The sequence below is a fragment of the Spea bombifrons genome, chromosome 9 (genome assembly GCF_027358695.1).
Source record: "Spea bombifrons isolate aSpeBom1 chromosome 9, aSpeBom1.2.pri, whole genome shotgun sequence".
NCBI classification, from domain to species: domain Eukaryota; kingdom Metazoa; phylum Chordata; class Amphibia; order Anura; family Pelobatidae; genus Spea; species Spea bombifrons.
In genome coordinates, this window is record NC_071095.1 from 33,607,379 (window position 1) to 33,624,198 (window position 16,820).

The 16,820-nt window shown below is 43.0% G+C and overlaps 1 protein-coding gene across 8 annotated transcripts in view; it reads left to right on the plus strand.

Moving 5' to 3' along the window:
• GPHN (gephyrin) overlaps positions 1-16,820 on the plus strand; it is a 330,342-nt gene that overhangs the window by 117,311 nt on the left and 196,211 nt on the right. For all 8 annotated transcript variants that reach the window (XM_053474851.1, XM_053474852.1, XM_053474856.1 and 5 more), the window contains one exon: positions 13,496-13,630. In XM_053474851.1, coding sequence (XP_053330826.1) covers positions 13,496-13,630 — 135 coding nt within the window. The remainder of the gene's footprint in view (positions 1-13,495; positions 13,631-16,820) is intronic.

Sequence of the window (16,820 nt, forward strand, 5' to 3'; positions counted from 1 at the left end):
CCCTCTCCCTCCCTCCTCATAATCTGCCCCCTCTCCCTCCCTCCTCATAATCTGCCCCCTCTCCCTCCCTCCTCATAATCTGCCCCCTCTCCCTCCCTCCCTTCTCATAATATACCCCCTCCCTCCCTTCTCATAATATACCCCCCTCCCTCCCTTCTCATAATATACCCCCCCCTCCCTTCTCATAATATACCCCCCTCCCTCCCTTCTCATAATATACCCCCCTCCCTCCCTTCTCATAATATACCCCCCCTCCCTCCCTTCTCATAATATACCCCCCTCCCTCCCTTCTCATAATATACCCCCCCTCCCTCCCTTCTCATAATATACCCCCCCCCTCCCTTCTCATAATATACCCCCCTCCCTCCCTTCTCATAATATACCCCCCCTCCCTCCCTTCTCATAATATACCCCCCCTCCCTCCCTTCTCATAATATACCCCCCTCCCTCCCTTCTCATAATATACCCCCCCTCCCTCCCTTCTCATAATATACCCCCCCTCCCTCCCTTCTCATAATATACCCCCCCTCCCTCCCTTCTCATAATATACCCCCCCCTCTCATAATATACATAATAAACCCCCTCCTTACCTTCTCATAATATACCCCCCTCCCTTCTCATAATATACCCCCTCTCCCTCCCTTCTTATAATCTACCCCCTCCCTCTCCCTCCCTCCCTCTCCCTCCCTCCCTCTCCCTCCCTCCTCATTATCTACCCTCTCCCCCTTTGTAGTTCACTTACCTCCCCGAAGTCCTGCAGTGTCTTCCTGCTCTGCAGGCTGCCACGGTTGCTGAAGAATTTATGAGCGGCTGCCTCTCTCCTCTGCTTAAAAAAAAAAAAACGGCTCTTCAATTCCAGGACCTGGGCCTATAAATCCCATTGCAGGACGCCTGGTCACCCTACATCCAACCCACTTAGAGAAAAAAGTTGCTAACGTCAATCAGATATACATTTTATATCCTGATGAAAAAAGAATAAAGAAAGACGGAATAGTAACAATAATCCCCCCCCCCATTGTAGATTATAATGGAGCGTGGAACAAAATGAAAAATATTATAGATAAACACTGGCGTTTTCTACGTAAAGACCTAGACCTGAAGGGAATTGTAGCGGATCATACGAATTAGGGCTGCAACTAACGATTATTTTAATAATCGATTAGTTGGCCGATTATTTTTTCGATTAATCGATTAATCGGATAAAAAAAATTAATGTAAATTTTTCATTTATTTAAAATAATTTACTAAACAAATGATGTTAAATACAAACAGCAGAATAAAAAAACTTTGATAATACATTTCTTGTCTTTATTTCCCAACCAGCCCCCCAATATATGCACATTTGAGCCCAGGCTTGCCACGCTGCCTCCCAGACATGCCATGCTGCCCCCCCACATATGCCACGCTGCCTACCACAGCACTCCACGCTGCCTCCCACATATACCACACCACGCTGCCTCCCACATCTGCCACTCCACGCTGCCTCCCACATCTGCCACGCCACGCTGCCTCCCACATCTGCCACGCCACGCTGCCTCCCACATCTGCCACTCCACGCTGCCTCCCACATCTGCCACGCCACGCTGCCTCCCACATCTGCCACGCCATGCTGCCTCCCACATCTGCCACTCCACTCTACCCCCCACATGCCACTGTGCCTGATACGCCTTATACCCCCTGAAACACCACTCCATCCTCCCCAGACATGCCACCCTGCCCTCCCCACATATGCCACGCCATGCTGCCTCCCACATATGCCACTCCACAATGCCTCCCACATCTGCCACTGTGCCTGATACGCCTTATATCCCCACTCCATCCTCCCCAGACATGCCACCCTGCCTCCCAGACATGCCACTTCTCTACCCCCAGATATGCCACTTCTCTACCCCCAGATATGCCTTATACACCCTGATACACCACTCCGTCCTCCCCAGACATGCCACACTGCCCTCCCCACATATGCCTTATATACTGTATATGCCTTATACCCCCAGATATGTCACTTCACTGCCCCCAGGATTTAGATTCCCCTAAATTAACCCTAAACTCCCCATTAACCATAACTGCCCCTAAATTAACCCTTAACACCCCCTTAACCACAGCATCCCCTAAATTAACCCTAAAGACCCCATCAACCACAGCATCCCCTAAATTAACCCTAAACACACCATTAACCACAACTGCCTCAAATTAACCCCAAACACCCCATTAACCACAGCTGCTCCTAAATTAACCCTAAACACCCTATTAACATAACTGCCCCTAAATTAACCCTAAACACCCAATTAACCATAACTGCCCCTAAATTAACCCTAAACACCCCACTAACCATAACTGCCCCTAAATTAACCCCCACCTCCCCTAACTTTCAGTAGCCCAAATATATATATATATTACATACATATATACACACATATATATATATATATATATATATACATACATATATATATATACATACATATATACATACACATTATATATATATATATATATATATATATATATATATATACACATACATATACTTACAGTTAGATGAGTGTCACAGCCATGTGGTTCTGGCCTGGAGAAGGAAGGGGCGGGGCCAGTTGTCACAGTGATTACAGGGAGGGGGAGTAAGTAGGAGCTGCTGCTGTGAGACGGTGAGTCAGACTAAACGGATTATATAATGAGGGGGATTTTTCAGTTTGCTCTGAAAAAACCCTCATTTTATAATCGATAATAATCGATTCAACTAATCGATAATGAAATTCGTTGCCAACGAATTTCATTATCGATTATTATCGATTTTATCGATTAGTTGTTGCAGCCCTAATACGAATATTATTTTTAAAAGAGCCATTAAAATAAAAGATAAAATTGTAAAAAGAGGATAAACAAATACATCCCTTTTTAAAAGAATTGACTGGTTTTTTTTAGATGTGGGCATTGCCTGGCATGTAGAACTATTAAAAGAAATAAAAAGACAACCAAATTTACATCCTATACTATGAAAAAAGAATACATGATTAAACAACATATTACATAGCACACAAAGAATGTTGTCTATATGTTGATCAGTGAACATGGACAACAATAGGATGCACTATTGCACTCTTCATATTAGATTTAAGGAACATCTATGTAACACTAGGAATGGATACGAGAAACATAGTGTGTCCATACATTTTACATTGTCATAAGAATCCACATAATCTCCAGTTTGTAGGGATTCAACATATCAAAAGATCGCGTAGTGCACCTTGACGTCAGAGGATACGAAAGGAAGCTATACACACGGACTGAATTCAGGGACTGTGTTGAGGAGTGTTTTTGCGGTGGATACACAACTGTAAGAACGTATATGTTTTTTGTGTGTTATATAGGGCTGAAACAACTAATCGATAAAATCGAAAATAATCGATAATGAAAATCGTTGTCAACGATTTTCATTATCGATTAATCGGATCGATTTTTATCGATTATAAAAAGAAGTTTTTTTCAGAGCAAATGCTCTGAAAAACTCCTCTCCTTATATAATCTGACCTCAAACAGAGATCGGATTATAACACCGGAATCCAGATCCCCCGCTACGCTGCAGGGGACCTGGATTCCCCTCACTGTCGGCCGGTCTCTCACTTCCGTCTCTCTCCCCCCTCCCATCTGCCTCCTCCCCCCTCCCATACATCACTCTGCTTCTCTACCCGGCACCGTTACTGAAGGCACTTTCCCTGCAGCTTCATAGAAGCCTCAGTGTAAGTGAAGGTGAGTAACGGAGTCTGTCTGTGCGATGCAGACCCCCACCGGCTGACAGAGAATCATCCTCTCTGACAGCCGGTGAGGGTGCATCGCACAGACAGACTCCGTTACTGCCCTTCACTTACACTGTGGCTTCTATGAAGCTGCAGTGAAAGTGCCTTCAGTAACGGAGCCGGGTAGAGAGGCAGAGCGGTGTATGGGAGGGGGAGGAGTCAGAGGGGTGGATGGGAGCCACCCTCCAATACACCACTCTGGCTCCTCCCCCTCTCATACGCCACTCTGCCTCTCTACCCGGCTCCCTGGTGTCTTGTCAGAAACGGAGGTTCACAGGAGGCAGAGTGGAGTATGGGAGGGGGGAGGAGGCAGAGTGGAGTATGGGAGGGGGAGGAGACAGAGTGGAGTATGTGAGGGGGGAGGAGGCAAAGTGATGTATGGGGGAGGAGCCAACGTGGTGTATGGGAGGGGGAGGAGTCTGGGAGGGGGAGGAGCCAGAGTGGTGTATGGGAGGAGGCAGAGTGGAGTATGGGAGGGGGAGGAGCCAAAGTGATGTATGGGAGGGGGAGGAGGCAGAGTGGTATATGGGAGGGGGAGGAGCCAAAGTGATGTATGGGAGGGGAGGAGGCAGAGTGGTATATGGGAGGGGGAGGAGGCAAAGTGATGTATGGGAGGGGAGGAGCCAAAGTGATGTATGGGCGGGGGAGGAGGCTGAGTGGTGTATGGGAGGGGGAGGAGCCAGAGTGGTGTATGGGAGGAGGCAGAGTGGAGTATGGGAGGGGGAGGAGCCAAAGTGATGTATGGGAGGGGAGGAGGCAGAGTGGTATATGGGAGGGGGAGGAGGCAAAGTGATGTATGGGAAGGGAGGAGCCAAAGTGATGTATGGGCGGGGGAGGAGGCAGAGTGATGTATGGGAGGGGAGGAGACAGAGTGGTATATGGGAGGGGGAGGAGGCAAAGTGATGTATGGGGGGGGGAGGAGGCAGAGTGATGTATGGGAGGGGAGGAGGCAGAGTGGTATATGGGAGGGGGAGGAGGCAAAGTGATGTATGGGAGGGGAGGAGCCAAAGTGATGTATGGGCGGGGGAGGAGGCAGAGTGGAGTATGGGAGGAGGCAGAGTGGAGTATGAGAGGGGGAGGAGCCAGAGTGGTGTATGGGAGGGGGAGGAGCCAGAGTGGTGTATGGGAGGGGGAGGAGCCAGAGTGGTATATGGGAGGGGGAAGAGCCAGAGTGGTGTATGGGAGGGGGAAGAGCCAGAGTGGTGTATGGGTGAGTTATAGTGGTGAATGGGGGGTATTATGAATTTTTAGGGCATATAGGGGGTATAAGGCATATGGATATTAGGCATATCAGGGGGGCATAAACATATCTGGGGGTAAAAGGTATATCAGGGGGCTCAGTGGCATATAGGGGGTATAAGACATATCGATATTAGGCATATCAGGGGGCATAAAACAAATCTGGGGGTAAAAGGTATATCAGGGGGCTCAGTTGCATATCACTGGCATATAAGGAGTATAAGGCATATCAGGGGGCACAGTGGCATATCAGGGGGCACAGTGGAATCTGGCATATAAGAGGTATAAGGCATATATGGGGCAGAGTGGCAAGCTGGGGGTCAGATGTGCATAACTGGGGGCAGTTTAGTAAATAAAAAAATTTAAACGGCTTTTTTCTCAGTTTTTATTAAATATGAAAAATAGTTAACATATGAATTAATATTTACTAATAACTTTGTATTAAAACCTAGTTTGAGAAACACTGTGTTTGGGTTCTTGTAGCTTTTATTATTATATCAGTAAAATAAGAAGGTGAATAGAGAGAGGCCATTGCAATAAAGAGATGAAAGTGTAAATTGTACGTTTTTTATTGCAATTTTTCTTCAATTTAAAATAATGTATTTTTTTTATCCGATTAATCGATTAATCGAAAAAATAATCGGCCAACTAATCGATTATTAAAATAATCGTTAGTTGCAGCCCTAGTGTTATACCGTATTGGCTTGATTATAGGCCGCACCCGAATATAGGCCGCACCCTAAAAGTTAGGTGCTTTTTTTTAAAAAAAAATTCTTGGTAAAAAAACCCACTTAGTGGAATAGATATGCTGCCACTCTGCAACCCCCCCCGTACCCCCCCCCCCCCGAGATATGCTGCCACAAATTCCAGTGCTGGCACTTTCGCCATGGGATGTGCCGGCAAGGGAGATTGTTAAAGCGCATCATGCAGACGTTCACCGGCTGTGGCGATGCAAGTGTAAACAACCTCCGCTGCCGTCACGTCTGCACGATGTGCTTTAACAATCTCCCTTGCCGGCACTCCCCCAAGGGAGATTGTTAAAGCATATCGAGCAGACGTGCCGGCAGCGGAGGTTGTTTATGCACTTCGCCGCAGCGGAGGTTGTTTACGCTCTTCGCCTCAGCCAGTGAACGTCTGCGCGATGCGCTTAGACAACCTCCCGCACCAGCACCCCCTCTGTGGAAAGTGCTGGCAGGTGAGGCTGTCTCAGGGTATCGGAGAGTAGGATGCAGGTCCCCTGTATCTGTATCCTAACCCTGCTGCCTTCCCGGCGCCCGGAACTGCATGTCACAGGCGTTGGGCGATACGAATTGCGCATTCCTGCGCTAGACCCCAAATATAGGCTGCACCCCCACTTTAAAGACTTAAAGTGGGGGGAAAAAGTGGGGCCTATATTCGAGCAAATACTATATTTTTATTTACCTTCCGGTCTTTCCTCCTTGTTTGCTTCTGGATTTGCACCATACTATTCGTTACCAACTGAGTGGGGGGCGCTTTAGAGGAGGTCTTTGCCACAATGTTCTATATGGGCATATCAATGCCCTTCATACTGCGAGGGGCTCTCTTTGTATTTAACTTCTACCATCGTTTTTCATTATACCACACTTGTCCCCCAGACTCCCTGGTGTCTGTCTAGTGGGGGCAGCTGGTGGAGGTCTGTGCGATGCCCGCAGGCAACCTCCACTACTGCTGGCCGGTACATCTATGACTACCGGAAGGTCATGTCAGGCCAGTGCTCTGTCATAGAAGCCCCGGCGGAAGGGCCGGAAGCAACGGAGGTTGCAGCGCTGCAGGGGACCTGGATCTTAGTCTTGTAGTCAGACCTCTGAGGTCTGATTATATTTTTCCAGAGCATTTGCTCTGGAAAAAAACCTTGTCTTATAATCAAGCACTTGGTTTTAAACTGAATACGCTTGGCTTTCTGCACCCAGACAGTGTTGCTGTAATGCGATGTCGAGGCGTTTAGCAACACCAAGATCGGCATCAGGGGCCATGTCTGCTGGCCCCTCCCTGGCGGAAGTGGAGAGCAGTAGCAGAGGTTGTCTTCATGCATCGCACAGATGTCCACCGGCTGCCAGAGAGGGAGCATAGTCTGACCTCTATTTGAGGTTGGATTATGAATCGATTGATATTTTTTGGAGCATCTGCTCTGGAAAAACCCCTCATCTTATATTCAATACAATCAATTTAACGAATCGATAATTAAAATCGTTTAACAATCTTCATTATTGATTATTATGGATTAGTTGCAGCCCTAGTGTGCATAGAACTGGACAAGTAAAAGTTATTACAGTAACTTGTTGACATTCAACCTGAGGGGAAAAAAAGAGCTTCAAAAGAATATCTGCAGCAAGTTGTACTGAAACATAAAAAGCAATAGGCGGTGGTGCAATCGGCAATCATAACCTCTAAGGTAAGTAAAGTAAGAACAACCCTGGGGAAGCATAAGGGAACTGCAGCAGAAGAACAGACTGTTGCAACTTCAGCTAGAGGAGCTGAGTATACAGCTATCAACAGAGAACAAGGCCAAGTCAGTTTTGCAGCAACTAATTGCTAGTGTCCAAGAGGGAAAGGACTTTATATCAGAGACATATACTAATTGACCCATAGCAAATTTGCAGCAACAGTACAAAACGATATCTGGGGAAATACATTGAATTGCAATCAGGCCTGCATCAACATTTGACAACATATGGGAAAGAGAGACCACACACAGTACAGTGCAGTAAGTACCAGGCAACCAGTAGATTTTTCCAACATTTAATTGTTTAAAGGAGCCGAGCATAGCTGGCAAGGAAAACCACCCTTCACAGGTAGGTAGAGTAAATGGCCACAGACGTAAGCTGATCGGTGAGGAGGATGAACAAGCTACCCAACAAATAAAAAATGACTCTCAACTAAGAGACAATTGGAGGAATTTACACCACAAAGACAGCACTGGAGGAAAAAACTGTGCATATGTTATTGATTTGACAGAAAAAGCTAGTAAAGGAGTCACACAGTGACTGAATAGGGTTAGGTTTATGGAATATGGCAGCAGAAACTACAGACAAAGAAAATTATACTGACATCTAGAAGGATGAATTATTGGTGCATATGATAAGAAGCAACTTAAAGTCTATGGAGACCACCTGTGTTCAAGATGGAAGACCTAACCAAGACAAGTAAAAACTAAGAGATACTCTTGGTGGTATCTAGTAGAGCAGGCTCCGCAGCAAAGTGTTGTGGAAACCTAGAGAAGAAAGCACCAATAGTGGTAACAACAGAAATTAGCATAATGGCACCAACCATCCTCAAAACACATAGCTTCAGTAGGCAGGTAGAGCAAAGGCATCTTTTGTATTTTCCACACAGTCAGGGCCGTAGGAAGGGTGAGGCGAGAGAGACACTCTCCTCGGGAGCAGCTGCGAGGGGGCGTACAGCTGCCCAATCAGCAGCCTGCAGGGCTGGTTGGGAAGATCACAATATCCCTGTAAACGGCCCAGCATTAGGGAGCGTAAGGTCTGTTACGTCAGACCTCGGCTTCCATGCTCTATTATCACTACGCACCGGCAAATGATGCCGAGCGCTGGGATATGACGTCATCCCCACGCTCTGCATCAATAGCCGGCGTGTAGTGATGGGGAAGCAGTAAAGCACAGGTCTGAAATGACAGACCTTGCGCTCCCACGAAAGGACATAGGATGGAAGATGAGAAAGGGTTGTAAGGGAAGTGTATGTGTGAGCTTGTGTGTGTGGGCAGGTGTGCATAAGAGCACAATTTTGAGCACATTTCTATTATTTTAACACTTCAGAGCTGCAGCACGGTTCCCCGTGTAATTTTCTTTCCAGCTTTGAAGGACAGTGATACAGAATAAGTGTGTTTGTGTGTTTGTAAGCTGGTGTATGTGCATGTGTGTGTGTAATGGCAGTGTATGTGCTTGTTAATGGACAGGTGTGTGTAAAGGCAGCATGTATGGGTAGGTGTGTGCATGGTCAGGTGTGTGTTTGTAAGATGGTGTGTGTGCCTGTATGTGCATATGTGTGTGTAAAGGTAGCGGTGTATAGGGGCAGTGTATGTGTGTTTATGGGCAGGTGTGTATAAAGGCAGCATGTATCGGCAGTCGTGTGTAAAGGGCAGTTTATGTGTATTTATGGGCAGGTATGTGTATATGTGTGTTTATGGGCAGGTATGTGTAAAGACAGTGTAAATAAAACAACCTCCGTGAAAAAAAAAAGAGGTTGGGGGCACATTTTTCCGTTCTTGCCTCGGGTGCAAAACGAGCTAGTTATGGCTCTGCACACAGTATCCGATTTCCACAAAAGCAAATATATGCCCGTGTTTCCCAGCTATAATTTGTGCCATAATTCTGAAAGGATTGATTATCATAACACTCATGATGTGTGGAATGGAAAGCCCCCTGACACTAACATAAGAAGAGGGATGTCATCAGCAGTGCTGCCTATTCCCATGGTGGCTCAGCCCCAGGTTTCTGCGCTAAGGGGAGGATATGTGACACTCTAAGCCCCAAGGGGATGATTTGTTAAGCTTTTGTGGAGAGGTGCTGTACAAATCATGTGTATGGGCCCATTGTGAAGAGCAGTTGGAGAGCAGGATGGGACAATGCTCCATTCCCTACTTACTGTGAAAAGTCCATGCCAGATTTTGACTATTTAGTCTGCGATTTCCATTAATTTTCATTAAACCACAGGGCATTTGAGGTGAGGAAGTTTCCCTGTTTACACTGGAAAGAACATCCATGAGCCAAGTGTGGCATTACCTGCCTGGACCTATTTGCTTTTTTCTGGGGGAGATTTTCCAGAGCCGAGAGGAGCCTGTCAGGAAGGTTTAAGTTAGCAAGTGTTTAGATCCTCACCCTAGGCCAGAAAAGTATTGTATTTGCTCAATTATAAGACAAGTTGTTTTTGTTTTTTTTATAATTTTATTTATTTAAAATACACAAAACATAAAAATTTCCATATGAAACAGAAGTTAGGGATATATCGACTAAAATTAGGAATTTAGAATTTCCCTATTCCTCATTTACGTTTTTTAAGCATATGGAGCATATAGTAGAAGAAAGAAAATCATCTGAAAAACTACTTTGTCTTATAATCAAGGTCAGCTTTTATTCAGACCTCAGATCTGCAGCACAGCCGACTAAGCCTAGTGGCTTGTCACTCACGCTCTTATTCACTCCTCACGTTCTCACTCAATGTTTCCTATTTCCTCTGCCGACCACTTCTGTGTCCCTGCGTCCTTTTTCCACAGCTCACTTCCTCTCTTGCCCATTCTTGTTCTTCTGTCTTAATATCCTTAAGCCAAAGGATGCACCATCCAACAAAAATATACACAAGACAAAACCATTATCTTACTATTGTTGTTAGCGACCAGATCGGTTGCTTTAATGTTCCCCATACCTTGGCATCATTAGTCAGTAAAATACGTTCACATATTACAGAACACTAGCCTGTCACTAGAAGAGTCTAAACCGCACCTGGCCAGCGATAACCAAAATAATTTGGGTTGCCAATATTTTTACTATGATCGTAATATACTGAGCTTTACTATGACTGTACAACCATCTCATGTTGGCTTATTGATAAAAAGAACCCACAGAATGTCTAACAATAATTTAGAGAAATGTATCGTAAATAGTCCTAATTGTAAATAGCAATATGACAATTTTGATGAATATGACCTTATTCTGTTCAAGTTGGAAATAACACCAAATGCTGTAAACATCCAATGATGATAATTAATACAAAGATTTATAATAATAAAAAAGAATGGCCTTAAGTGATATTGAAAGGATGTGTTGGTGTACCTTTGTTTGCCTGGTCATAAAATCAATGTAAAAAGGTTATAGTTTTAGCTTGAATGCAGGATGGATGAATAATGGTGCCATGCTATGTGAAAGGAGGTTGTAGGATAAATGTCCAGTTCACTGTTTTCTTAAACATCGGACATTAACCCCTTGGCTGTTAAGCCATTTCCCACCCTGGTGCTAAACTGGTTTTCGGCATTTTGGTGCATCTCACGTTTAAACGCGTTTAGAAGTAAATTTCTTGGGAATAAACTATACAAACCATATATTGTTTTTTTCAGCACACACAGCAGATTCCAAATATACCATTTGTATATGTGTATGTCTCATTAGGTTTGCAAAATAAAGCCAAAAATGGGAAAAAAGTGTAATTTTTCACTTCCGACTCAATAAAAACTAGTTCGTAATGTTATTTTTCTAAACTCTAATATCAAAAGCTGTGTTGCTAAATATTTGTAGTAGGTAACCGGTCTAAATTAAACAGAAATTGAGAACAGTAGACTGTGTTTTTCTAATATTTTATAGCTAAAAGTTAAATTTATTAGACTATCACAAAAGACATCTTTAAATTTAATGCATGGCTGCCGTCAATTAAACAGCTCTAGCTGCCCGGGATGTTAAAATATGCCAACAAAACTATATATTTTTAGAAACTACACCCCCAGCTGCAGCAAATGAGGTCTTAGTTGTATAAAAATAAAAAAAAAATGTAATTAAAAGCGACAAGTTCATTTATGTCTTGCGCACTCCAGTCTTGTGCTACGAATACATGCAGCCCCTCATTTGATGCGCCAAGGGGTGTAGTTTCTGAAAATATATACTTTATGTACCATAATTTAACTTCCCAGTTAAATTCTCAAATCTGCCATATCTGAAGTTAAAGTGGTCTAGACATCTGGGAAGTTAAATTAGGGTACATAAAGTACACATTTCAAGAAACTACACCCCTTGGAGCTTCAAATGAGGGGTTACATGTATTTCTAGGACAAAAGTTGAGTGCACAAATAATGATGGAAAATGTCGCTTTGGCTAGAAAATGTCTTTTCTAACCATAGCAATATGTTCATTTGTGTCTTGCACACTCCAGGTTTGTACTAGAAACACATGCAGCCCCTCATTTGATGCACCAAGGGGTGTAGTTTTTGCAAATATGTACTTTTTGTGCCATAATTTAACTTCTTACGTGAGCAGTAATGCCACGTCAAGGCTTCAACCCTAATTACTGACCATTCATACGCTTTTTATATCTCCATTCACTCGCAGAACACACACCATACTATCCGTACAGTCACTGGCAGAAGCACACATCATTCTTTCCCCTTACAATCCCAAAGAAATGATGGTAAAGGGAGAAAAAAAAAATCACTTTTACAGCAAAAATAAGTTTTGCAGTAAAAATGCAAGGCGCTCCAGCGATGTGAATGGTTACTCACGTACCGCACAGGCTAAATGGCTGATTTTAATAATATTTGCAGTTCATCAGGATTTCAAAAATTGCCTTCCTCTACCATTGGCTAAATTTAACCCCATGATCAAAGGGATCATGGGGTTAAAATTTAGTATCGGCCAATTTTAGAAAGGGAATGTGACTTTTTCATAGCTATATGATCGCTGTGGTAACATTGGCTACCACAGTGATCATTTAGCTAGAATACTTAAACTTTTTTTTTTTTTTTTTTTTTTAAGTTAAACTAGTTTATGTTTAGATAATTTAATTTGGGGGTCTCTAGGCAATTTTGATCTTTATTTATCTGCCTTTAGAGACCCCCAAATCATTTTTTTTACTTTTTTGTACATTTAAATTTTTTTAACTTAATATTTTTTATTCTTTTTTCACAAGCGATTACCTTTCCAACGGTATATGTTGGGGGTCTGTAGCTGCTTAGATGCCTGAGATACAGGCATCTAAGCAGCATGCCCCCATACCTCTTTAACTGACAATTGTCAGTTTTCAATAAAGTTGCGCGGTGACGTCATCGCGTCATTACGCGCCGGATCGGGTGGTCCCAGTGATGCCCTTCAATATGAGGGGCAGATCGCCGGGGTAGGTGGTGATGGAGTCCACAGGTGCCGTCGTTAGCACCTGACTGGGACTGCTAGCGACGGCACCATGCCGTCGTTAGCAGTCAAGGGGTTAAAAGTAAATCCTAAAATGATTAGAGTAGTTATCATCTTCAAGTTATCTGGTGACTCAAAAGACATATGAAAATGCCATGTAGATTTCCTGTCTTAAGAAATACATTTAGATTAACTGACTAAATGTTAAGTGTGGTCGAGTTGGCAGTTGGGTTAATTCACTAAAAATCAGGTAGTCCAATTATATGTTTACTTTTAAGTATGTGTGTATATATTTATAATTCTCTGTATTTAATATATGAAAAAAATAGATAATGTAGAGATATTAGCAAATATATATCGCCTAAATGTAAGTTTTAGTTTTACATAGTTTTATTGTCTCTTCAATGCCAAGGTCCTGCATGACTGAAATTTTGTTAGGTACAAAAGTACTCCAGTAAATGTTAGGCACAACTTTTTCTTTGCCTAAGGGGATATTTAAAACTTTCTGGAAATCCACAGTTTGATATTTAAATCTTACTGCTTACAGCTTGGCCATTCCTCTGATGTGTTAACTGTGTTTCTTTCAAAATGCAGATACCCGATTCCATAATTTCGCGTGGAGTGCAGGTACTTCCGCGGGATACTGCATCACTCAGCACCACTCCATCTGAATCTCCACGAGCTCAAGCTACGTCAAGACTATCCACTGCTTCCTGTCCAACACCAAAAGTAAGTCAAAACTTGTCTGCAGTTGTGAACATATTTTTCTGTTGCTGTTTCCCTTGTGTCAACAAAGTGTGTAGGTTAAACCATGAATTATACCACATTAGCAGAAAATGCATAAATAAACTGGGTATGATACTAAATTAATTAAAAAAAGAGAGAGAGGAAAGACCAAAAATCTAACTCACCTGTTTCCTAGACTTAACATATGTGTGAGATCCAGAACTGTTATACAGACACTATCATCACATGATATCCAATAATATAAGGTTACGGTTCTAATTTGGCATAGTGACCAAATTACCTCAGTATAGGGTAGCTCAATATGTTATGTTCGGTGAGGTGTCATAATAACCCCATGGGACTCATGTATGGAATATATGGTCCCTTATAGAGGTAGCTTATTTTAGGACAACTTTCCCCAATATAATTCCTTTTTTGTCTTTTGATCTACAACGCTTACTTTTATGAGGATCCTATTACCTTGATACATAATTTGCCGCCACCAAGACTTTATATATGGGACTTTATATACCACAGAGGCCAGACCCTCTGGCTGTTACCTGTTGGCCTGACAGTTCATGGCCCACTCGATCAGACATGTCAAGGGACACTAGTGAAGAGTTACTATGAAAATACATAAGGTTTCCTAAAACATCCCATTTACAGCACACCTTCGTAATTGTATCATAATCGCATCCCTCATATTTAGGTGATTATAAAAGGTGCATAATGGAGAAAGTGCTAGCTTGTAACATAATACAACAGAAAATCAACTGAAACCTGTACAAATCCGTGACACAAAAATTCAAGTAAACGTATTTACTTAGTTACAAAAACAGTGTCTTAAAATTGACCTTAAGGATAAGAACAAGTTAAAATAAAAGATATAGTGTAATATTGTCAAACAAATAAATGCAGTCAATAGAGAATAAATGGTTAAACTCACAAAGACAGCTCGAATTGTAAATGTGGAGCTGCATGTAAAGGTGTTTCAAAAATGATCAGATCCTGTTTAATTAATCGGATAAATAAATAACTTTAATTTCATCCAAAGCATATAAAAACAAAGAGTAGACAACCTTATGTTCTTTGTTTTTATGCACTTTGGATCAAATTAACCCCTTCGTGACAATGGCTGATTTCATTTTTTGTTCCCTTCGTGGCAATGGTTCGTTTTTTAACATTTCTGTGGTGCTAATGTTTAGCTGTAAGTGTCTTCTGTCCCATTTACTAACACACACACAAGTTATATATTGTTTTTTACAGGACAAGAAGGGCTTTCTTTAGATGTGGTTATTATGATTGTATCATATAATAGTTACATAGTTATAGTTATATAGGCTGAAAAAAGACATGCGTCCATCAAGTTCAGCTTTTCCTATATCTGTTAATTTGTTGCTGTTGATCCATTATTTACTATAAAAAAAAACTATAAAATTGTTACGTACCTGCATATCCGGCGCTCCTCTTCCCTGCCTTCTGCTTGAGAAAGGGGGAAACCCCCTCCTCCTCTCAGCTGCCACTACAGCAACCGCCGCGGAGAAGAGGGAGACCTTCCTCCACCTTGCAACCTCTCCAGCAGCCAGTACGGAGAAGGGGAAGACCCTCCTCCACTTCATGACCACCACAGCAGCAGCCTCTACGGAGAAGGGGGGACACCATAGTTCTCAGGAGGGTCACAAGATACCTTCTTGGAAACTTGCTTATTTTTTTAAAGGACATCGCCATCTTGCGAGTGGCAAAATCTCTCGCAGTGGCAGTTGTGGCACGCAATGTCCTGGGGTGGGTGTTAGGCATTTCAGCAACACCATTGATTGCCTCTTATGCTCCTTCTAAAATTGGACATTGATGCCCCGGGGAGGTGCCAGTGATGGCCTCTGATGCCGGTCTTGCTGCCTCGATATCGATGGGACTTCCATCTCTGATGGATAGCTTTATCTCTTAGCAACTGATATGTCTAATATTCAGACACATCACAAATATTTGTGGAATTAAAAACAGGCATGGACCAACAGGCTATAACATAATATAAATTTGAATAGGGGGAGTTTCCCCATGTTTTCAGCTACCCCCAGAAGTATATTATCTCATCACTTGCTGAGGGGATTATCTCTGCAACCAGGGAGTGACAAGCCATTGTTTTCGTCAGACCTCCCCCTCCATGGTGCACTAATAGAAACATAGAAACATAGAAAGTGACGGCAGATAAGAACCAGTAGGCCCATCTTAGTACTTTCCTTTAGTACTTGCCCTTCTCCTATAGCTTGGCCTTATGCCTATCCCATGCTTGCTTAAATGACTTCACGGTATTAACATCTACCACCTCTGCCGGGAGGCTATTCCATGCGTCAACTACCCTTTCCTTAAAGTAATATTTTCTGATGTTACCATTAAACGTTTTCCCCTCTAGTTTATGCTTGTGTCCTCTTGTTGTGGTAGTATTTCTCCTTTTTAATAAACTCTCTTCCTTTACCTTGTTGATTCCCTTTAAGTATTTAAATGTTTCTATCATATCCCCCCTGTCCCGTCTTTTTTCCAGGCTATATAGGTTAAGATCCTTTAACCTGTCCTGGTAAGGTTTATCTTGTAATCCATAAACCATTTTAGTAGCCCTTCTCTCCAACATTTCTATATCCTTCTGGAGATACGGTCTCCAGTACTGTACACAATACTCCAAGTGAGGTCTCACCAGTGATCTGTACAACGGCATGAGCACTTCCCTCTTTCTACTGCTAATACCTCTCCCTATACAACCAAGCATTCTGCTAGCATTACCTGCTGCTCTACTGCATTGTCTGCCTACCTTTAAATCCTCAGAAATAATTACCCCTAAATCCCTTTCCTCACACGTTGAGGTTAGGACAGTACCAAATATTATATACTATGCCCTTGGGTTTTTATGCCCCAGGTGCATTACTTTGCATTTATCTACATTAAATGCCAATTGCCACAGCTCTGACCATTTTTACCTAGATCGTTTGCCATTTGGCTTCTTCCTCCAGGAACATCAACCCTGTTGCAAATTTTTGTGTCGTCAGCAAATAAACATACCTTTCCATCAAGTCCATCTGCAATATCACTAATAAAAAAAGAGAATGGGTCCAGGTACAGATCCCTGAGGTATCCCACTGGTAACAAGACCTTGTTCTGAATATACGCCATTGACTACAACCCTCTGTTGTCTGTCACCCAG